We start from the raw sequence: 17,664 nt of genomic DNA on the forward strand, positions 1-17,664 counted from the left end.
AAATCTCTCTATATCTTTGTTCCAGTGTTGGTAAATTCTGTTGTTCCTTATAATAGGGAGGTTTTGAAAAAGGTAAAGTAGTCTTGGTAAGACACTCATTTTTATCAGGCTGATTCTTCCGAGAAGAGATAGATTCAGAAATTTCCAACTTGCTAGATCCGATTTCACCTTCTTCCAGGTGTTTTCATAATTATTTTTAAATAACTGCGTATTTTTGGCCGTAAGCCAAATCCCTAGATATTTTATTTTCTTCTTAATCGTGAATCCCGTTAGATCTTCCAATGTTTTTTGCTTACTCGAATTCATGTTTTTAGTTAGTATCATCGTCTTGCTTTTGTTGATTCTGAAACCTGAGACCTTACCATATTCTTCAAGGGCATCTGTCCAGTTCTGAATATTGCTTATGGGGTCTTCGATAGTACAAATGATATCATCAGCGTACGCTCTTAGTTTATAATCCAACTTTGCAATCTTCATTCCTTTGATGTTGTCATCTTCCCTGATTGTCTTGAGGAGGGTTTCCAGGGCCATAATAAAAAGAAGAGGTGAAATAGGGCAGCCTTGTCTGGTTCCATTCGTGATCTTGATTTCTCCCGATAGATGTGAATTTATTGATATTTTCGCCGATTGGTTCGAATAGATAGCTGATATAGCATTTCGAAATGAGTAGCCTATATCTATCTCTGCTAAGAGTAACTTCATAAACTTCCAACTCAGGCAGTCAAAGGCCTTCTCGGCATCTAGGGATAACAGAGCTAATTCTTTCTGTATATTAATGTCATAGTACTCAATAGTATCTATAACTGCTCTCAAGTTGTCTTTGGTGCTTCTGCCAGGGAGGAAGCCTGCTTGTTCCTCACCTATCCACTCTGATAGAAAACCTTTTAGTCTTTTTGCTAAGATGGTGGTGAAGATTTTGTAATCGGTGTTCAGCAGCGATATCGGCCTATAGTTCTGTTTTTCTTCTCCTGTTGCATTTGCTTTTTTAATGAGTACAATCTCCGCCTCTTTCCACGAGTCCGGAATCTTACCTGTGGATAAAGCTAAGTTCATCAGATTGAGGAGGGGCAATAAGAGTTCTTCCTTCATGGTTTTGTAAAAACAGGCGGTGAAGCCGTCAGGGCCTGGTGCTTTATTGGCGGGCAAGTTGGTAATAGCCTCCGCAATTTCCTGTTCCGTAATTTCCCTATTCAGCGCCTCTCGCTGTTTATCTGAGATTTTATCTAATTTAAGTTTAGCTAGGTAGTGTGTTATGTCCGATTCTTGAGTCTCATCTCTGTTGTACAGTGCTGTGTAGAATTCCTTAAATTCTTCCATAATTTCGTTATCCTTTATTAGATATTTATCTCCTTTTTTAATTCTTATTATTTGTTGTGACTGTTTTTTCTTTCTTATTTTCCTCAGCATCCATTTGCCAGGCTTATTGGCGTTTTCGAATTCCTGTTGTTTTATATATTTGTACATCTTCTCTAGGGATTCCACCTCCAAGTGATGTTTTCTGCTCTTTAATCTGCGGAGTTTATGTTCTAATGCTCGTTTATCCGGATTCCTCTTTAGTTCTAGTTCTTTTTCGGCTATTTCCTTGTCCAATATTTTTATCTCTGCATTCTTCTTTCTGTTTTTGGCCGCATTCTGCTGAATAAGATAACCCCTCGCCACCGCCTTGAGGGCGTCCCATACGATCTGGGAAGACACTTCGCCAGAGTCATTTATCTTAAAGTATTCCCTAATTAATTCTTTGTTTTTCCGGATGTCGGATTCCGTTTTAAGGAGATTATCATTTAGTCTCCATCTCCTATTGGCCTCTTTCTTGTGGAGGGTTAGTACTAAGGCGCAGTGGTCCGATCGATCTCTGGGTTCTATTTGGGTGCTATGAATCTTAGTCAAAAGAGATTTTGTTGCCCAAATCATGTCTATTCTGCTCCACGATTTGTGGCGCGACGAATAGAACGTAAAGTCCTTTTCGTCTGGATGGCAGTGTCTCCAAATATCATGGAGATCAAATTCCTCCATAAACGAGGTGAATTGTTTGGGGAGAATGGATTTACAGTTATCCTTTGTGTTGCTAGGCCATTTATCTAGTTTTTTGTCTAATATCCCGTTAAAATCGCCTAGGATCATCAGGCTGTCAAATTCTACCATACGAATGTTTGTTTCCAGATATTGAAGGAATTTGGTTTTAGGGCCGTTGGGGGCGTATATGTTGCAGATTAAGATGCTCTCATTTCCCAGTTTAATTTTAACTGCAACTACTCTGCCTTCCTGGTCCTTGAACATTAGCTCTGCTGGAATGTCCTCTCTTACATAAGTTACCACTCCCCTTCTTTTAGATTCATATGCTGAGTAAAACCCCTTACCTAGTTTTTTCTGGGTCAGGTGGGCCACATGTCTGTGGATGATATGTGTCTCTTGAAGTGTTACTATATGGTAGTTACCTTTGATGATTCGCTTAAATAACCCGCTCCTTTTACAGGGAGAATTGAGCCCATTGACGTTTAAAGAATAACATTTTATTTGTTGATTATACATGATTGTGTTTATTAATGTCCTCTAAAATCCCTGTTTCGGTGCTGTCCTCTTCTCTGTCCGTGGTTAGGGCCCTAGCCTGGCCCAATTTGTCCTCTTCTTTTACGGGAGTGTCTGGTCGTGGTCGTTTTCTTGTATTCCTTTGGGACGGTGAGTACTCTGGCACTGATGCACCGCTGTCTCTTTTGATCAGATGCAAAAAATCTTTAGCTTTTTCTACGCTTTTTATCCAGTGTCTGCGGTCTTTAAATGTGGCCATCAGGCCTTCAGATTTGTCCCACCTGAACTTTATGTTTAGCCTCTTTAATTCTTGTGTTAAGAAGGAATACTTCTTACGACGATCAAGAATTGGTTTTGGAATTTCTTTGAGTACTATAATTTTGTGTCCTTCGTTTATTAAAGGGTTTTTATTAGCATGTCTGAGCACTTCATCTCTGGTATACTTGCGCGTAAAGCGCACCATCACGTCTCTTGTTAACTTATTCTGCTTTGCAAAATCGGATTGGACACGATATACACGGTCTATCTCTTTCTCTAGGTTTTCTGCTGTCCAGCCCATATGGTTTGCTAGCAAATGTGCAATTTTCAGCCTTAAGTTCTCTTGGGCTTCTTCTTGCAGATTTCTAAGTCTCAGTAGGTGCTCAAGTTCCCCCTGTTGGCTTCGTTCCAATTCTTTTGCCAGCCTATCATTTCTGGATGATACTTCATCCAGTTCTTTTTGTATTTTCCCTTGTACTTTCCCTATTTTGCTGTTTTCCATCTTGATATCATTTATTTCAGTGAATGCCTTCGTTATGTCCTTTTTAATGGTGTTAATGTCCTCTTTAAATTCCTTTCTGATTAATTCTAATTGGGCCTGCTGTTTGATTTGGTTCTCTTTTATATTCTCTAACTTCTTATTGTTCTCTTCCTGGTTTTCAGTAATTTTTTCTGTAATCTTTTGCAGCTCTTTCCAAATATCTTTCATGTTCACCTCCTCTTGACCTGAACCTTTTCTCCCAGGGTTTTTGGGGTCCTTTAAGTCCTTTATCTCTTTTATGTCTTTAAGCTCCTTGTCTAGCTTAACTTTTGGAGTGTTCATTGTGACCTCCAGCTTTCCCTGTCTTTAAGTTGGAATTAATAAGGCCTCTCCCCACCCTTCTCTCCGTCTTGTTTCTCACACTGGACTGGGTTTATCGAAAGGGGGTGGGGGGAGGCAAAATAATGAGTTGAGATAAGTTAACAAAGAAGGTTGAGAGACCCGGACTGGGAGGTAGAGAAGGGAGTAAAGTCTCATCAGTTTCTATGGAGCTTACTTCTCTTGAGTTTATTAGTTTACTGTCTCTTTTTCACCCGTTACTCACGTTAGGCTTCAGGCTCCTGGCTATCGTCTCCAGCCTCTGACCTGTCGACCTCTAGCTCTCCGGGGCTCCAGGCCGTTGCAGGGACTCGCCAGAGGAGTGGGACGCCGTGTTCTTGTGAACCCCCTGAACAGCCCTGAAGTGTTGGGATCTTTAGTGTCCTCTTGGGTCTTTCCGTCAAGCGGGGGCGTAAAAATGCAGTGCAAGACTGCTCGGTTCCCCGAAAGTTTCCGAGAGGTCTCCTGCCGGCCTCCGTCTGTCTCTTCCGCTTCCGTGTGGCCGTGCGCAACCTTCCTTTTGGTCCGACCCCTCCCGGGTCTCTTCTCGTCGCCGGAACCACTAGGCTGCGAGGTCTCTGGATTATCCGGGGCCTCAGCCTCCTCAGCGGACCCAAGGACTACCGCCGAGCCTCCAGATGCCTCCCAGGCGGCGGCTGAGCGTTCAGCCCACCCGACAGATTGGGTAAGCTCGGATGGCGGAGGGACGTTGGGGAGCGGGAACGCGGAAGGAGAGTTAAGAGGAAATCGCTTACTCAGCGTTTACTCACGGCTTATGTACAGTTCGTTTGCCAGATAGATCCAATGGGGCTTACATGGATACACCTGTGCTCGTGCTCATGCTTGAAATGCAATTAGTATTTTACATATTCTTTCTGCTCTCTTGCTCTTCCGAAGAGACGTCTTTCCAGAAAAGGAATTTGGTGCTTCTTGTTCTTTTGGCTGCCGAGCCTTTGCTTCTGGTTGGAGTGCCTCTTGCGGACGCTTTCAACCGTCCATCGCTGGTAACCAAATTTTCCCGTAGAGGGTTGTTGTTGGCCCTCTAAAAAAAAACTTTGTTGGTCTTTAAGTGTTTAAGTTTGTGCCGGTGTCGAGAGGTAGTAGGTACAGCCCAAAAGGCTGTTTCTCGTGGGGCCGTTCGCGTGCCCGGGCATCTCCGTCTGGAGAGCCAGCTGGGCTCTAGCGTACCCCCTGGGTCCTGTCTGCCAGGGGAGGGGAGCAGGAGGCTCTACCCAACGGCACACCAAGCGAGTTGGTAGCCGAGCCTCAAGAGCTCCGCTAACCACGTCCTACCTCTTTGGACGCCGACCGGAAGTCCCTTCTTTTGCTTTCTAGAAGGTTCCGTAAGTTGTACTGCGCAGGCGCAGAGATATCAAATGTACGATTCACAGTGACTACGACAGGAAACAAAGCTCTTCGGCAGGGAAGATGGCGGGAGCTCTAGCATCCAAGATGCCAAAGACAAGAAAAGCTTATATATACTTCTATCTATGTACAATTGTCTGTTGTCAATGTATAAACAGCATTGAATATTTGGCGTATGTGTGTTCTGTGACCCACCCTGAGTCCCCTTCGGGGTGAGAAGGGTGGAATATAAATACTGTAAATAAATAAATCATGTTATACCCCCACCTTGGGCCACAAGGAGAGGTAGGTGATAAATAAATAATAATCATCATGATTATTATTTTTTAAAGAATTTTATTAGATTTTATAAAGAATACAACGAAAGAGTGAGAACAATAAAAGTATAGAAAAGTGAGGGGGAAAAAGAAGAGATAAAGATAAAACACATTCTACAAAAATACTCACACAAAAAGCAAAATGGGAAAAAGGCAAAAACACAAAACACACACACACACACACAAAGAAGAAGAAGAATTGATACTCCAGCGAATGGAAACCCTTTATGTGCCAACCTGCAATTCTTTAAATAAAGAAGCCTTCCATTGTCTTACCAAATTCAATGGGACACTTGCGGCTTCAACACCAGCCCTTTCTATAAGCAAGAGAAGGGCTTCAATAGTCTCATAGTCATATGGATCCAGCTGTTTTGCAGGTGGAAAACAAAAGAGGAAAAACCACAAACAACGTTAATGGATCACTCCCAATTGCAACATTAATGACCAGGCACTCTTCAGGATTGACAAAGAATGAGAAAGACGGCAGCGTTTGCTCTCCATGTTGAAAGCACAAACCACCATTGCTCTTCTCCATGGTGACAGCAAAACAGATTATCTAGAACCAGGGTTTGCTAATCAGATTCAACCCATTTAAATGGAACTAAGAGAAGCACTAACCATTCTAATTCTATTTACATCCAGGCTCGTATATTACAATTAATTAATATTAGTATATGTTAATTGTGATGAAAGATTCAAATTGGATGGTAGATGGTTGGAAGCAGGAGCTGCCAGGAAGGCACTTAAAGGCAATGAATGGCTCCTTTTTTGCTAATGAGGACAGAAGGAAGTCACGATTCAGTTGTAAGGCAGTGAATGGGAATTCAGAAAGAGCTTTTGAGGGGCTTGGTGGGCAATATTCTTGAAAGAATAAATTGTTCTGAAGAGGTCTTGCAACTGACAAATTTGGCTTGATAGTATTGACAGTCATATCCATCTAATTTGCAGCATTCTACCTGGGAAAGTGGAAGTGGTTTGCCCTTAAACACTAGGCATATGCAATCAATTAAAAATGGTTCAAAAGTACTTATAAAACCGGAGCTCCTGGAGCTTCATTTCTAAAGTATACTTAGTTAAAAAACTAGTCACTATAATGAGACTAACAAAATTTCATTACTATTTCAATACAGCAATTGTACATGCACATTAATGCAATAATTACTACTATTGGGAAAACTTCAGGGGCTCTTATCTCCCTCATTTTAAAAGCTATTGGGGTGAAATTTGCTACAATAGTAGCACACATTTACCAATCTTTGCCCATCAAGTTTCATAACGTTTCACTTATCCACTGATTTTCGGTGAATTTTCAAAGATTTTATAAACAACATTTTTTTAAAACAACTACAAGAGCTGGAATTTTATCTACAATGCACAAGACTTGAATTTTATCTACAATGCACAAGATAACCAGGGCACCAATCTACAGATTTTTGGGAATTTTTAAAAGTTTAGACGAAAACAATTTATCCCCCAAAAAGCGACAACAGCAATCCCCTTGAATGTCTGTCTGTCTTTATGACACACGACCACATAACTTCAACTTAGTACAGATTTATGCTATTACTTACTTACTCTAGTCCTCTTTGCAGATTCAATAATTTTATTTAGCATTACACTGACCTTCCTTATGGCAATAGTCCAAAGTAAAAGGAATTATTTTTATTAAAGCACTTTATGTTCTCATGGCTTTACCAAAGTTGCTTAATGGTGGCTTACTTTAGTCCTCTTTGCAGATTCATTTTTTAAAAAAATAATTATTAGACTAACTCTAAATGGCGACTGCTGCCGCCAGCTATCATTTGGGTCCTTCAGCCCTCATTTGGGTCCTGAGCAGCATTGCATTCTGAGAAATGTAGTTTACAGTGGGGCCTTTTGCATTCTCTGCCACCAGGGGCCAAGCTTTCCAAAACTACATGTAAGATAGCTGTGTTCTCAATCTCCATTAAGTTTAGTCCCGCCCACAGCAGCTTCCTTATAGTGACATTGGGGCGAAACTCCAAAGTAAAAGAACTGGTTTTTAAGCACTTTATGTTCTCTTGGTTTTACCAAAGTTGCTCAGTGGTTATACTGGAAATTAAACTGACCTTGGGAGACATCCGAATGTTACAGAATCTTAACAAAAATTGTTGTGAGTGTTTCAATTTCTAAATCCCCTCCCCACTATTCCTGCATCTTTTGAATATCCCTTCACCGGGATTGTGGCGCAGCTGGCTGAGTGTCAGCTGCATTAAGATCACTCTGACCAAAAGGTCATGAGTTCGAAGCCAGCCCGGGCTGGAGTGGGTCTCCAGCCATTGTGTAGCCCGTTGTCGACCTTTGCAACCCGAAAGACAGTTGCAGCTGTCAAGTAGGAAAATAAGGTACCACCTTGTGTGGGAGGCTAAATTTAACTAATTTATGAGGCCATAAAGAAAGAAGACTCCAGGGAATGTGGAATGCGGAAGAACTTCATCAGTGTCGTTGATGGACGATGAAAAGCAGCAGCTCCCCTGGCGGCCAGAAAAAAAGTTAAATAGCCTTTGTCTGTTAAATGTTGTTTGTCAAACTGGCATTGAATGTTTGCCATATATGTGTTTACTGTAATCCGCCCTGAGTCCCCTGCGGGGTGAGAAGGGCGGAATATAAGAACTGTAAATAAAATAAATAAATAAATATGCATGAACGAATTTTACAATTTTTAACTAAATACAATTTAAAAACAAAGTTATGCACAAGCCTATTAAACACAGAATCCATGCTTTGCCATTTCTTTTACCTTGTGCAGTGTTGCACTGAGATTGGCAACCAAGCTGGTGGTGCTGTTCAGAAGAGGCATGGTTTCCAAAGCCTTACTTAATACTAAGGCATCTTTTGGGGATTTCCCAGCGTCCCCCAAAGCATCTCCTTCAACACCAGTCGTGCTGATGTTTTGGATGTGCGTTTTGATGTAAAGCTGCAGAACCACATCCGTATCCACTTGGTAAGCACTAAAGGGAGGAAAAGAGAGTGGAACATTTGACTTTACCTTTGGACCAAGGGCCGTCCTCAGGATTTTAATCGAACAGTTTCTATTTATGTGAGAAAATTGCCTTTCGAAAATAATTTCGCTTTCTCACCTGCAATATTTCCTGATGAGTTCTGTCTCCACATTTGGATGCTTGACCAACGTCGTCAGAAATTTCTCCTTCCTCACTGATGGCATTCTGAAGACACTCTGGAAAGAAATCTACAGACAAACACAGCATCAAATTAAACACGGCACATGTTCCTATGTTGAATAACACTGAGCCCAGACAATTTCAGATATCATAGTCAAGTCTTCTCTCTGCCCAGTGCAAATTTTAAAAGGTTTATCATCAAAGGGGGGACTCTGGAACTCAGCTACCCAGAAACCTCCCAACCAGCCATGCTTGCCAGGTTCCCAGTCAATTTAAGTTGTGAGTTTTAATCTGCATCTAATCCATGGATTTTAACTTGTATTTTAACTCTGTGTGTCTTTTAATAGTGCTTTATCTCTTGTTTCAAGAGATCAGCCATTGCCAGGAGGGACAGAGAGCTTCATCTATGCTGATGATTGTGCCATCACTGCTCAAGCAGGGAGCTTTGAAATGGTTGAACAGAAGCTCTCCGAAGCTTCAGGTGATCTTACTGCCTATTACAGAGGAGCCCCTGGTGGCGCAGTGGGTTAAAGCACTGTGCCGGCAGGACTGAAGACCAACAGGTCGCAGGTTCGAATCCAGGGAGAGGCGGATGAGCTCCCTCTATTAGCTCCAGCTCCTCATGCGGGGACATGAGAGAAGCCTCCCACAAGAATGATAAAACATCAAAAATCATCCAGGCGTCCCCTGGGCAATGTCCTTGCAGACGGCCAATTCTCTCACAACAGGAGCGGTTGCTCCTGACACGACAAAAAAAGGGGAAACCAGCTGATTCCTAATCCATCTAAAATGCAGACGTGTGCTTTTCACCTTAAGCATCTCGAGCTCTGAGGATGACCTGGGAGGGAATCCCACTGGAGCATTGCAGCACACCCAAATACCTTGGAGTTATTCTGGACCATGCTCTGACTTAGAAGAAGCACTGCTTGACTGTCAAACCGGATGATAGACTCCCTCCTGGGCACACAGAAGATATGGTGACTTGGCAGGTGCTGAACAGACTGCACTCTGGCACAACGAGGTGCAGAGCCAATCTTCAAAAAAGGGGCTACAATGGGCTACAATGGGGCTCTTCTCCACAACATGCAAGTGTGGAGAAGAGCAAACCACAGACCATATACTACAATGTGGTCTAAGCCTGCCAAATGCACAATGGAGGATCTTCTTACAACGACATAACGGCACTCCAAGTGAACAGCTTCTGGTCAAAGGACATTTAGTATAATGCCAAGTGTTTAACTTTGTGTTTTTTATACATTATATCTGTACCCTCAATTTGCTTCTGACACGATAAATAAATAAATCTCTTGTTTCAATAATGTTGCATCCTGCTGCAAGCCACAGTGAGACTCAAGTAATATTATTATTATTATTATTATTATTATTATTATTATTATTCCGACATCGGAAGAAGAAGCAGCACTCACACCAAGTTTCCCAAGCTCTAGGCCCCATTCGGCATCTGTGATCAAGTCTTCAAACTCTTTCTGCTCCTTCGTCATGTTGCTGAGAAGGCTGAGCTGCACTCCAACAACACCGACAGCCTATTCAAGGAAGAGAGAAACAACTGTTAAAAGACACAAGTGCTAGGTTCTCTTGAAGAACCCCACCCTTCGGCTCTTTTGTTCTTTTTCTCTCACTTCAAATACTCAAGGATCCCTTCAGTGTGGAGAGCCCTTTTGAAGTGCATTCACACTTCTCGCTACCTATTTCAAGGCCTACTCCACTTTAAGGACCCTCTGGCTGCTCAAAAAGTCCTGAAAATATGGGGGCATGTTGTTTGGAGATTTCACACACTATGGTGGTTGCAGCTGCTCCAACCAGCTGGAGCAGAATTACTGGAGTTTTGACCTTTGTTGCTGGTTGTAGCAGATTTTAGCACCTCCCCAATCAGCATGTTACTCTCTTATCTCAGCAGCTGTGGCTTCCCAAACTCAACACCTATCCCCTATCCTCCACTCCGGTATCCACTTTCTCTGCCTCGCACATCATTTCTACCTTTCATTTCTAATTTTCTATTAATATTTTGTGGTTTTTGTACAGATGCAATGCAATGTTTCTTTAGCACTATGCCTCTAAAGCAGGGAATTTTCTTGGTAAATTGAGGTCAGTGGGAAATATTGGTTGCAAAGGAGATACCCCCATTTAAAGCGCCCACCGTGGGACACCCAAAATATAGCAAAGGAAAGCAAGACGAGATCCAGACCTGTGAAATGTACCCCATATCTACTGGAGAGGTCCCTGAGAGGAAAACTCTTTCCCCGCTTGTCATAAAGGGAAACTACCTAAGACTAGTCCAGATCTTATGTCGGATGAAACTTAGAATGGACCACTGTGGTGGCAGGTCAGGAGTCCATTTCTGCCCTTGGGATCCTTCAAGGCTTCTACAGATTGCCCCAAATGCAATACCAGAAGGAGCCAAGAGTATATTTACATCCAATTGTCATTTGTAAATAGAGTAGAGTCATTAGAAACTTGCCAACACTTAGTTAAATTCCATTTAACCCACAAATCTATTATTTTGGGGACTACAATGAAGCTAAGGTCATTGGTGGACCATCATCATGACTGGTGATGGGAATCAGAATCCAGAAGGCCACGAAATACCAAACGTTGTTTGACAAATTCACATAATGAAAAAGAGGATCCAAGACCTACCTGGATTTTGCTGTAATTTTGTGACGTCTTATTCACAATATCCCAAAGCATTTGAAATCTCATTTCTTTTGGCAACACAGTGCAATAACCAAGAGCAAGTTTGTGATCTATGGGATGACTATTGAAAACCTATAGACAAAGAAAACAAGAGAGAAGCACTATGTTCATTCTCGTATGAAGAGACATCCAAGCACAGGCTAACGATTGGTGCTACCTCAGTGAAGCATGGACCGCATGAATTAAAAACAGACTTAATACTTGGCTTCTTATTTAGCCAAGGACAGAGAGCCAGCAACAGAACCCAAGCTATAAGAGAAGCAGAGGCGAAAACTACTAGAATTATGAAAGAGGTCCAAAATAATAAACCCAGCCAACCCAAGACCATGCCATTAGGAAAAAGGGCGAGATTGGAGGTCCTCTACAGCCATTGCAATACTCCTTTCTCTCCTCTACAGCACAGTATAGTCTGGAGTCACCTTGTGCAACAGGTCTATCACAATGCCTTTGGTCACTGATGTCGATCTCTGCAACATTTGGTAGAGAAAGGCTTTGTGCTCAGCATCTTGTGCCTCTTGTTCACACACCTGAGGGACATAGAAAAATGCATTGGCGCCTGTGCAAAAAAAGCCTTCTGCATGTTCATGTCATCCACTCCCTTGAGAAAAGTTTGGCAATGCAAAGACAATCCTTCCACTAGCATAAATGCTTTCATGTATTTATTTCAAATGCCCAGTGCTGCTCCCACCATCTGATCCTATGGTTCTGAAATTGGCTTACAGGACATTATAAGGATTCACCCCCCCCCCCCCCCCCGGGCCCAAAGTAAACTGGCCTCTTAGAAGTAGGGCATCTAAAGTATTTGCTGGGGAGCTGAAAGGCCTTTTCTCTTTGTTACTTTGGTCCCAAGACAAACCTAAAGCACACCTTGTTGCAGTAATAATACCCATATTTCATCACATAATAGTTACCGCCAATAATGGCTGCAGTTCCTTTTTCAGGCTGGCAATATTGGTATTTCTGTGTTCCTCACATAATAGTCGGAAAGCTATTTGGAGCTGATTCTCAGAAATCAGAGAATCAAAGGCAGATTTTTTTTATCATGTAATAGTCACATCCCCTTTTTCAATTAAAAAGGATTAAAAGTGTGACTGTTATGCGATGAAATACTGTAGTAGGTTTTGGGGTTTTTTTTGTCGTGTCAGGAGCGACTTGAGAAACTGCAAGTCGCTTCTGGTGTGAGAGAATTGGCCGTCTGCAAGGGCGTTGCCCAGGGGACGCCCGGATGATTTGATGTTTTTATCATCCTTGTGGGAGGCTTCTCTCATGTCCCTGCATGAGTAGCTGGAACTGATAGAGGGATTCGCCTCTCCCTGGATTCGAACCTGCGACCTGTCGGGTAGTAGTAGTAGTAATAATAATAATAATAATAATAATAAGTTAATGTTACCTGACTCTTCTCATGGCTCAAAGCAGGGAACAACAGAATTAAAATACATCACCATAACATACATACTATAAAATACAGACATTAAAAGACACCATCTCAATCCACATATATTAAAATACAGTAGTGAGTCTCATGTTTTATCCCATACCTTTGCACCCAGGCTTGTATCCATGTCGCTTGCAGTTATGTTCTGGAACAAGGACCCCGAAGAGATGATGGCTAGTTTCAAAGCAAACTCACATTGACTGCCTTCCTGGAGCTTACTGAGCAAAACAGAGATGGGGTGCATACAGGAAACACAAAGGTTCCTTCCTACAGAAGGAGATAAAGGTGACAGGATGTTGTGATGCTGAAGATGTTTTTTTTAACCTTGAAAATTAAGAAGAAAATATCTGCTAACAAGCCTCTGTGGGAGAATGAAGACTACAAATTCACCTTTGCCTTAGGAATATGACTCAGACACCAAAAATGCCCAGGAAGATGATGCAAAGCAAGATAGCATTGGCTTAGTAACTAAGACTAAGAAACATCAAGGATTCAGTGAATTATGCACCCAGCTATTAAAACTCTGATTCCTTACTAATGTTCTCTAATGCAAGCTGACAATCCATGTTTGATGGGTGAGATACTAAGCCTGCATCTACACTGTCAAATCATGCAGTTTCAGAATACAACTTGACTGCAATGAACTGGATTATATTGAACCGGATTATAATCCGGTTCAATAAAGTTCAGATGAATTCTGAGACTGTATTATATGACAATGGAGATTTAGCCTGAGATACATGTTGCCAGGCTGGTAGATGGGAAAGGAAATACAAAATCAGTGATAAAACACGTTTGTGATTGTAGTCCACCATGCTTTAGAGAAACATGTCCCAATGTGGCATTTACAAGATATTTCCTGCCATTTACAGGTAGAGGTTGAATTCTGAGGATTGCAGCCAAAGGCATCTGGAAACTACCAGTCTGAGGAAAGCAATGTAAAATCAAACAAAAAGCATGGGATCCAAACATATGCACGTGGGAGATCTTCTCCTAGAATTTACATTTTATACAAATGATCAGCCACTGCCAGAAGGGGCAGAGAGTTTCATTTATGCTGAAAATAGTGCCACCACCACTCAAGCAGGGAGCTTTGAAATGGTTGAACAGAAGCTATCCCAAGCTTTAGGTCAGTGGTTCTCAACCTTTCTAATGCCGTGACCCCTAAATACAGTTCCTCGTGTTGTGGTGACCCCTAACCATAAAATGATTTTCGTTCCTACTTATTTTACTACTTATTATTTAATTATTTAATATTAAATTCAATTATTCATCAAGTGCCCTGCTATGGTTGACTTCTCTGGTTGAATCAGTCTGCAGTGTTCCTTAATTCGTGTTTTGGGAAATGCTGCGTTTGGCGGTCCCTGTACATGCTATATGGTAGACTCCTGCAGAAGTCCTGCAGGTCCTCTCACTTCTGCAGGAGTCTACCGGATACCCTATAGCTGTGGACAAGTCTCAATAGGGACCCCCAAAACGCTGCACCCAAACCTGAATCAAGGAACATGAAAGGCACTGCAGATTACTTCAACCAGAGAAGTCAGGCATAGCAGAGCACTTGATGAACCAACCTGGACACAGCATATTATTTGAAAACACATAAATGCTCGGCTACTCTAACAGCCACCATGTCAGACTACACAGAGAAGCCACTGAAATCCACATGAAGTACATGGACAATTTCAACAGAAAGGAGGAAACCATGAAAATGAACAATATCTGGCTACCAGTATTAAAAACTCTAAAATCAGGACAGTAAATAAAGAACAACACTCTGAACTGGGGAATTCCAGGCATGAAACAATCAGGGCCAGCTAGCATCTCCCAACAAAGAATTACTCCAGGCAGGAATCTTCCACACCTTGAAGCTGCAAAGCTTTGCAATGCTAATCAAGGTGATTAGTTCCAACATTCACAGTTGCCTCCAACAGACAATCATTATTTCTCCCATCCTGGACATTCCACCGATATATAAACCTCCCTTGCCTAGTTTCCAACAGATCCCAACAATCTCTGAGGATGCCTGCCATAGATGTGGGCTGAACGTCAGGAGAGAATGCTTCTGGAACATGTCCATACAGCCCGGAAAACTCACAGCAACCCAGTAATATAAATATCTGATATGTAGGATGTATTTTCATTGTTACAAATTGAATATAATTAAAGCATAGCAATGAATCACAAAAACAATATGTTTGGGGGAGTATGGGCAATGGTTGATGCGATTTGCAGTACCTTCAACCAATTCTGCTCTGACTTCCACAGACCACCGAGACCCCCAGGAATTACAGAACTGGACCAAACTTGGCACACAGAACTGCCATGACGAACAGAATATACTGGAGTGGTTTGGGAAGAATTGACAGTGATTTAGGGGAGATGTAGTTTGCCTACATCTGGAGAGTACTGTGACCCCAAACAGCTATGGATCTGGACCAAACTTGGCACGAATATGCAATATGCCCAAATTTGAACACTGGTGGGGTTTGGGGAAAAAAGACTGTGACATTTGGGAGTTGGAGTTGATTAGATTTATAGTTCACCTACAATCAAAGAGGTTCTCACTGCATATTTGTGACAAAGGCAGGCATGGGCAAACTTGGGCCCTCCAGGTATTTTGGACTTCAATTCCCACAATTCCTAACTGCCTACCAGCTGTCAGGAATTGTGGGAGTTGAAGTTCAAAACACCTGGAGGGCCCAAGTTTGCCCATGCCTGAGCTAAGGTCACCCGGAGAGGCACCCCCTCCTCCTCCCTCCCTCCCTCCCAAAAAAAAAACACAACACAACACAGAGGAGGAAAAGGAGGCAGCGAAGCAGCTGGCATCCCCTGCAGCCAGTGCATCCTCCGTGCATGCCGGGTGCTGCTTGACTCCACTAATGCCACCGGGTCCAGCTCCCCAGCAGCACTGAGGGTCAGCCAAAGGCTGAGCAGCAGCCTTCCTTCCTCCCTCCTTTTGCTCCCTTCCTCCAACACACGGACGGCTGGCTGGCTGCAAACACCGGGGTTGTAAACCTGGGAAATGGGACGTGTTTAGGCAGTTTGGATTGGGGAGGGGAGGGAATGGCGAAAAGATGGAAGAAAGGAGGAAGCAAGGAAGAAAAAGGAATGAAGGAGAAAGGAGAGGGGAAGAAGAAAGGGAAGGAATTGAATGAGGGAAGGGAAAAAAGGAAGGCAGGCAGCCAGGGAGGGAGGGAGGAAGTAAATCCTGCGCCCTGGGAGAAAACAAAAAAGGGCATTTGTTGTCGGAAGGGGGGGGGGGGAATTGGTAACTAAGTGAGGACAATGTTCCAAAGAAAACTTTGCCCAAACCCTGCACACACACCCCCCGCCCCCCAAAACATACCCATCTGGGAAACAGACTGAGCATCAACACCTTCATTCTCTCCCTCCTCCTCCTCCTAGGGAGACCCTCCATTGCTGCACGTGGCTCCAGTTCCCGCGGCCTGTGGGGAGGAGCAGCGGGCCCTTCACTCCCCCCACCCCGCACTGAGTTTTCGTGCCAGAAGCTTGGACTGCCCCACAGCCTGCAGGGAAGGCAGGGGGAGTGCAGCGGTGGACCTCTTTGCTCCCTCCTCCCCCCTCCCCCCGTGCTGCTTTTTGGGCTCAGTTTGGTAGTTCGGTTCAGATCCAAACTGGCAGAGGGGCCCCGGCAGCCATTCCAGGGAGGTGGAGGGGGCGGGGCCTAAGGAGGCCATATTGCGACCCCTCGAAAATTGCCTCGCCGACCCCCAGGTTGAGAAACGCTGCTTTAGGTGCTCTTACTGCCTATTATAGGGAAAACCAGCTGACTCTTAATCCATCTGAAATGCAGACGTGTGCTTTTCACCTTAAGAACAGACAAGCATCTCAAGCTCTGAGAATTACCTGGGAACCGTTCTCTGACTTACAAGAAGCACTGCTTTAATATCAAGCAAAAAGTAGATGCTAGAAATATCATACGATAGCTGACCGGCACAACCTGGGGATCACAACCAGATACAGTGAAGACATCTGCCCTTGTGCTTTGCTACTCTGCTGCTGTGTATGCATGCCCAGTGTAGAATACATCTCACAACATTGAAACTGTGGATGTTAACACAGTGGATGTGCCTCTTAATGAGACATGCCGCATTATCACAGGATGTCTATGCTCAACACCACTAGAGAAATTATACTGTTTAGCTGGTATTGCACCACCTGACATCAGTCAGGAAGTAGCAACCAGTAATGAAAGGACCAAGGTATGTACATCTCCAGCCCATCCTCTGTTTGGATATCAGCCAGCAAGCCAACGCCTTAAATTAAGAAATAGCTTCCAAAGTTCCACAGAGATACTTGTAAGAACACTTCAGCAAGCAAGAGTCCAAAAGTGACAGTTTAAAACCCAGAACCTCAATCAGTGGCTGAGACAGGATGAGAAACTCCCTCCTGGGCACACAAAAGACTGGGCAACTTGTAAGAAGCTGAACAGGCTGCACTCTGGCACCACGAGATGCAGAGCCAATCTTAAGAAATGGGGCTACAAAGTATGGAGTATGGAGAAGAGCAAACCACAGACCACTTACATGTGGTCTGAACCCAGCCACATGCACAATGGAGGACCTTCTCACAGTGACACCAGGAGCACTCCAAGTGGCCAGCTTCTGGTCAAAGGACATTTAGTATAATGCCAATTTTTTACCTTCGTGTTTTTTAAATACATCATAACTGTACCCTCAATTCACTTCTGACATGATAAATAAATAAATAAATAAATAAATATTCTCCTAGAATTTCTTTCAGAACTAAATAATAAACCTGTCAACGGAATTAGCAATTTCGAAAATTTCTTCACAAACTGCAATGCAAATTAAATTTGGGGATTTTTGATTAATTCACCATTCCGTACTATTACCCCTGTGAATTTAAAGCACTGAGAAACACTCTCCCTGAGTTAGTGGCTTTGGACTGAAAAGGTGTATTTTTCTTGCCATAGAGATAATGGTTTGCTCGTGCTGTACCTTGTTCAAAGGGGCTAACTGTCGAACGGGTAGATTCCAGAGGATGCATTTTCGATTCTGCCAAAGA

At 43.0% G+C, this 17,664-nt stretch overlaps 1 protein-coding gene across 3 annotated transcripts in view; it reads right to left on the bottom strand.

Moving 5' to 3' along the window:
- The window catches only part of KNTC1 (kinetochore associated 1), a 165,157-nt gene that overhangs the window by 34,508 nt on the left and 112,985 nt on the right, over positions 1–17,664 (bottom strand). For 2 of the 3 annotated variants that reach the window (XM_060786016.2, XM_067473104.1), the window contains 8 exons: positions 17,598–17,654; positions 12,719–12,882; positions 11,600–11,707; positions 11,124–11,252; positions 9,893–10,009; positions 8,424–8,533; positions 8,084–8,294; positions 5,602–5,691 (listed from right to left, as the gene is read on the bottom strand). In XM_060786016.2, the coding sequence (XP_060641999.2) occupies positions 5,602–5,691; positions 8,084–8,294; positions 8,424–8,533; positions 9,893–10,009; positions 11,124–11,252; positions 11,600–11,707; positions 12,719–12,882; positions 17,598–17,654 (986 nt within the window). The remainder of the gene's footprint in view (positions 1–5,601; positions 5,692–8,083; positions 8,295–8,423; positions 8,534–9,892; positions 10,010–11,123; positions 11,253–11,599; positions 11,708–12,718; positions 12,883–17,597; positions 17,655–17,664) is intronic. The other variant, XM_067473103.1, reaches the window with a different exon arrangement.

This window comes from Anolis sagrei, chromosome X, assembly GCF_037176765.1.
Source record: "Anolis sagrei isolate rAnoSag1 chromosome X, rAnoSag1.mat, whole genome shotgun sequence".
Classification (NCBI taxonomy): domain Eukaryota; kingdom Metazoa; phylum Chordata; class Lepidosauria; order Squamata; family Dactyloidae; genus Anolis; species Anolis sagrei.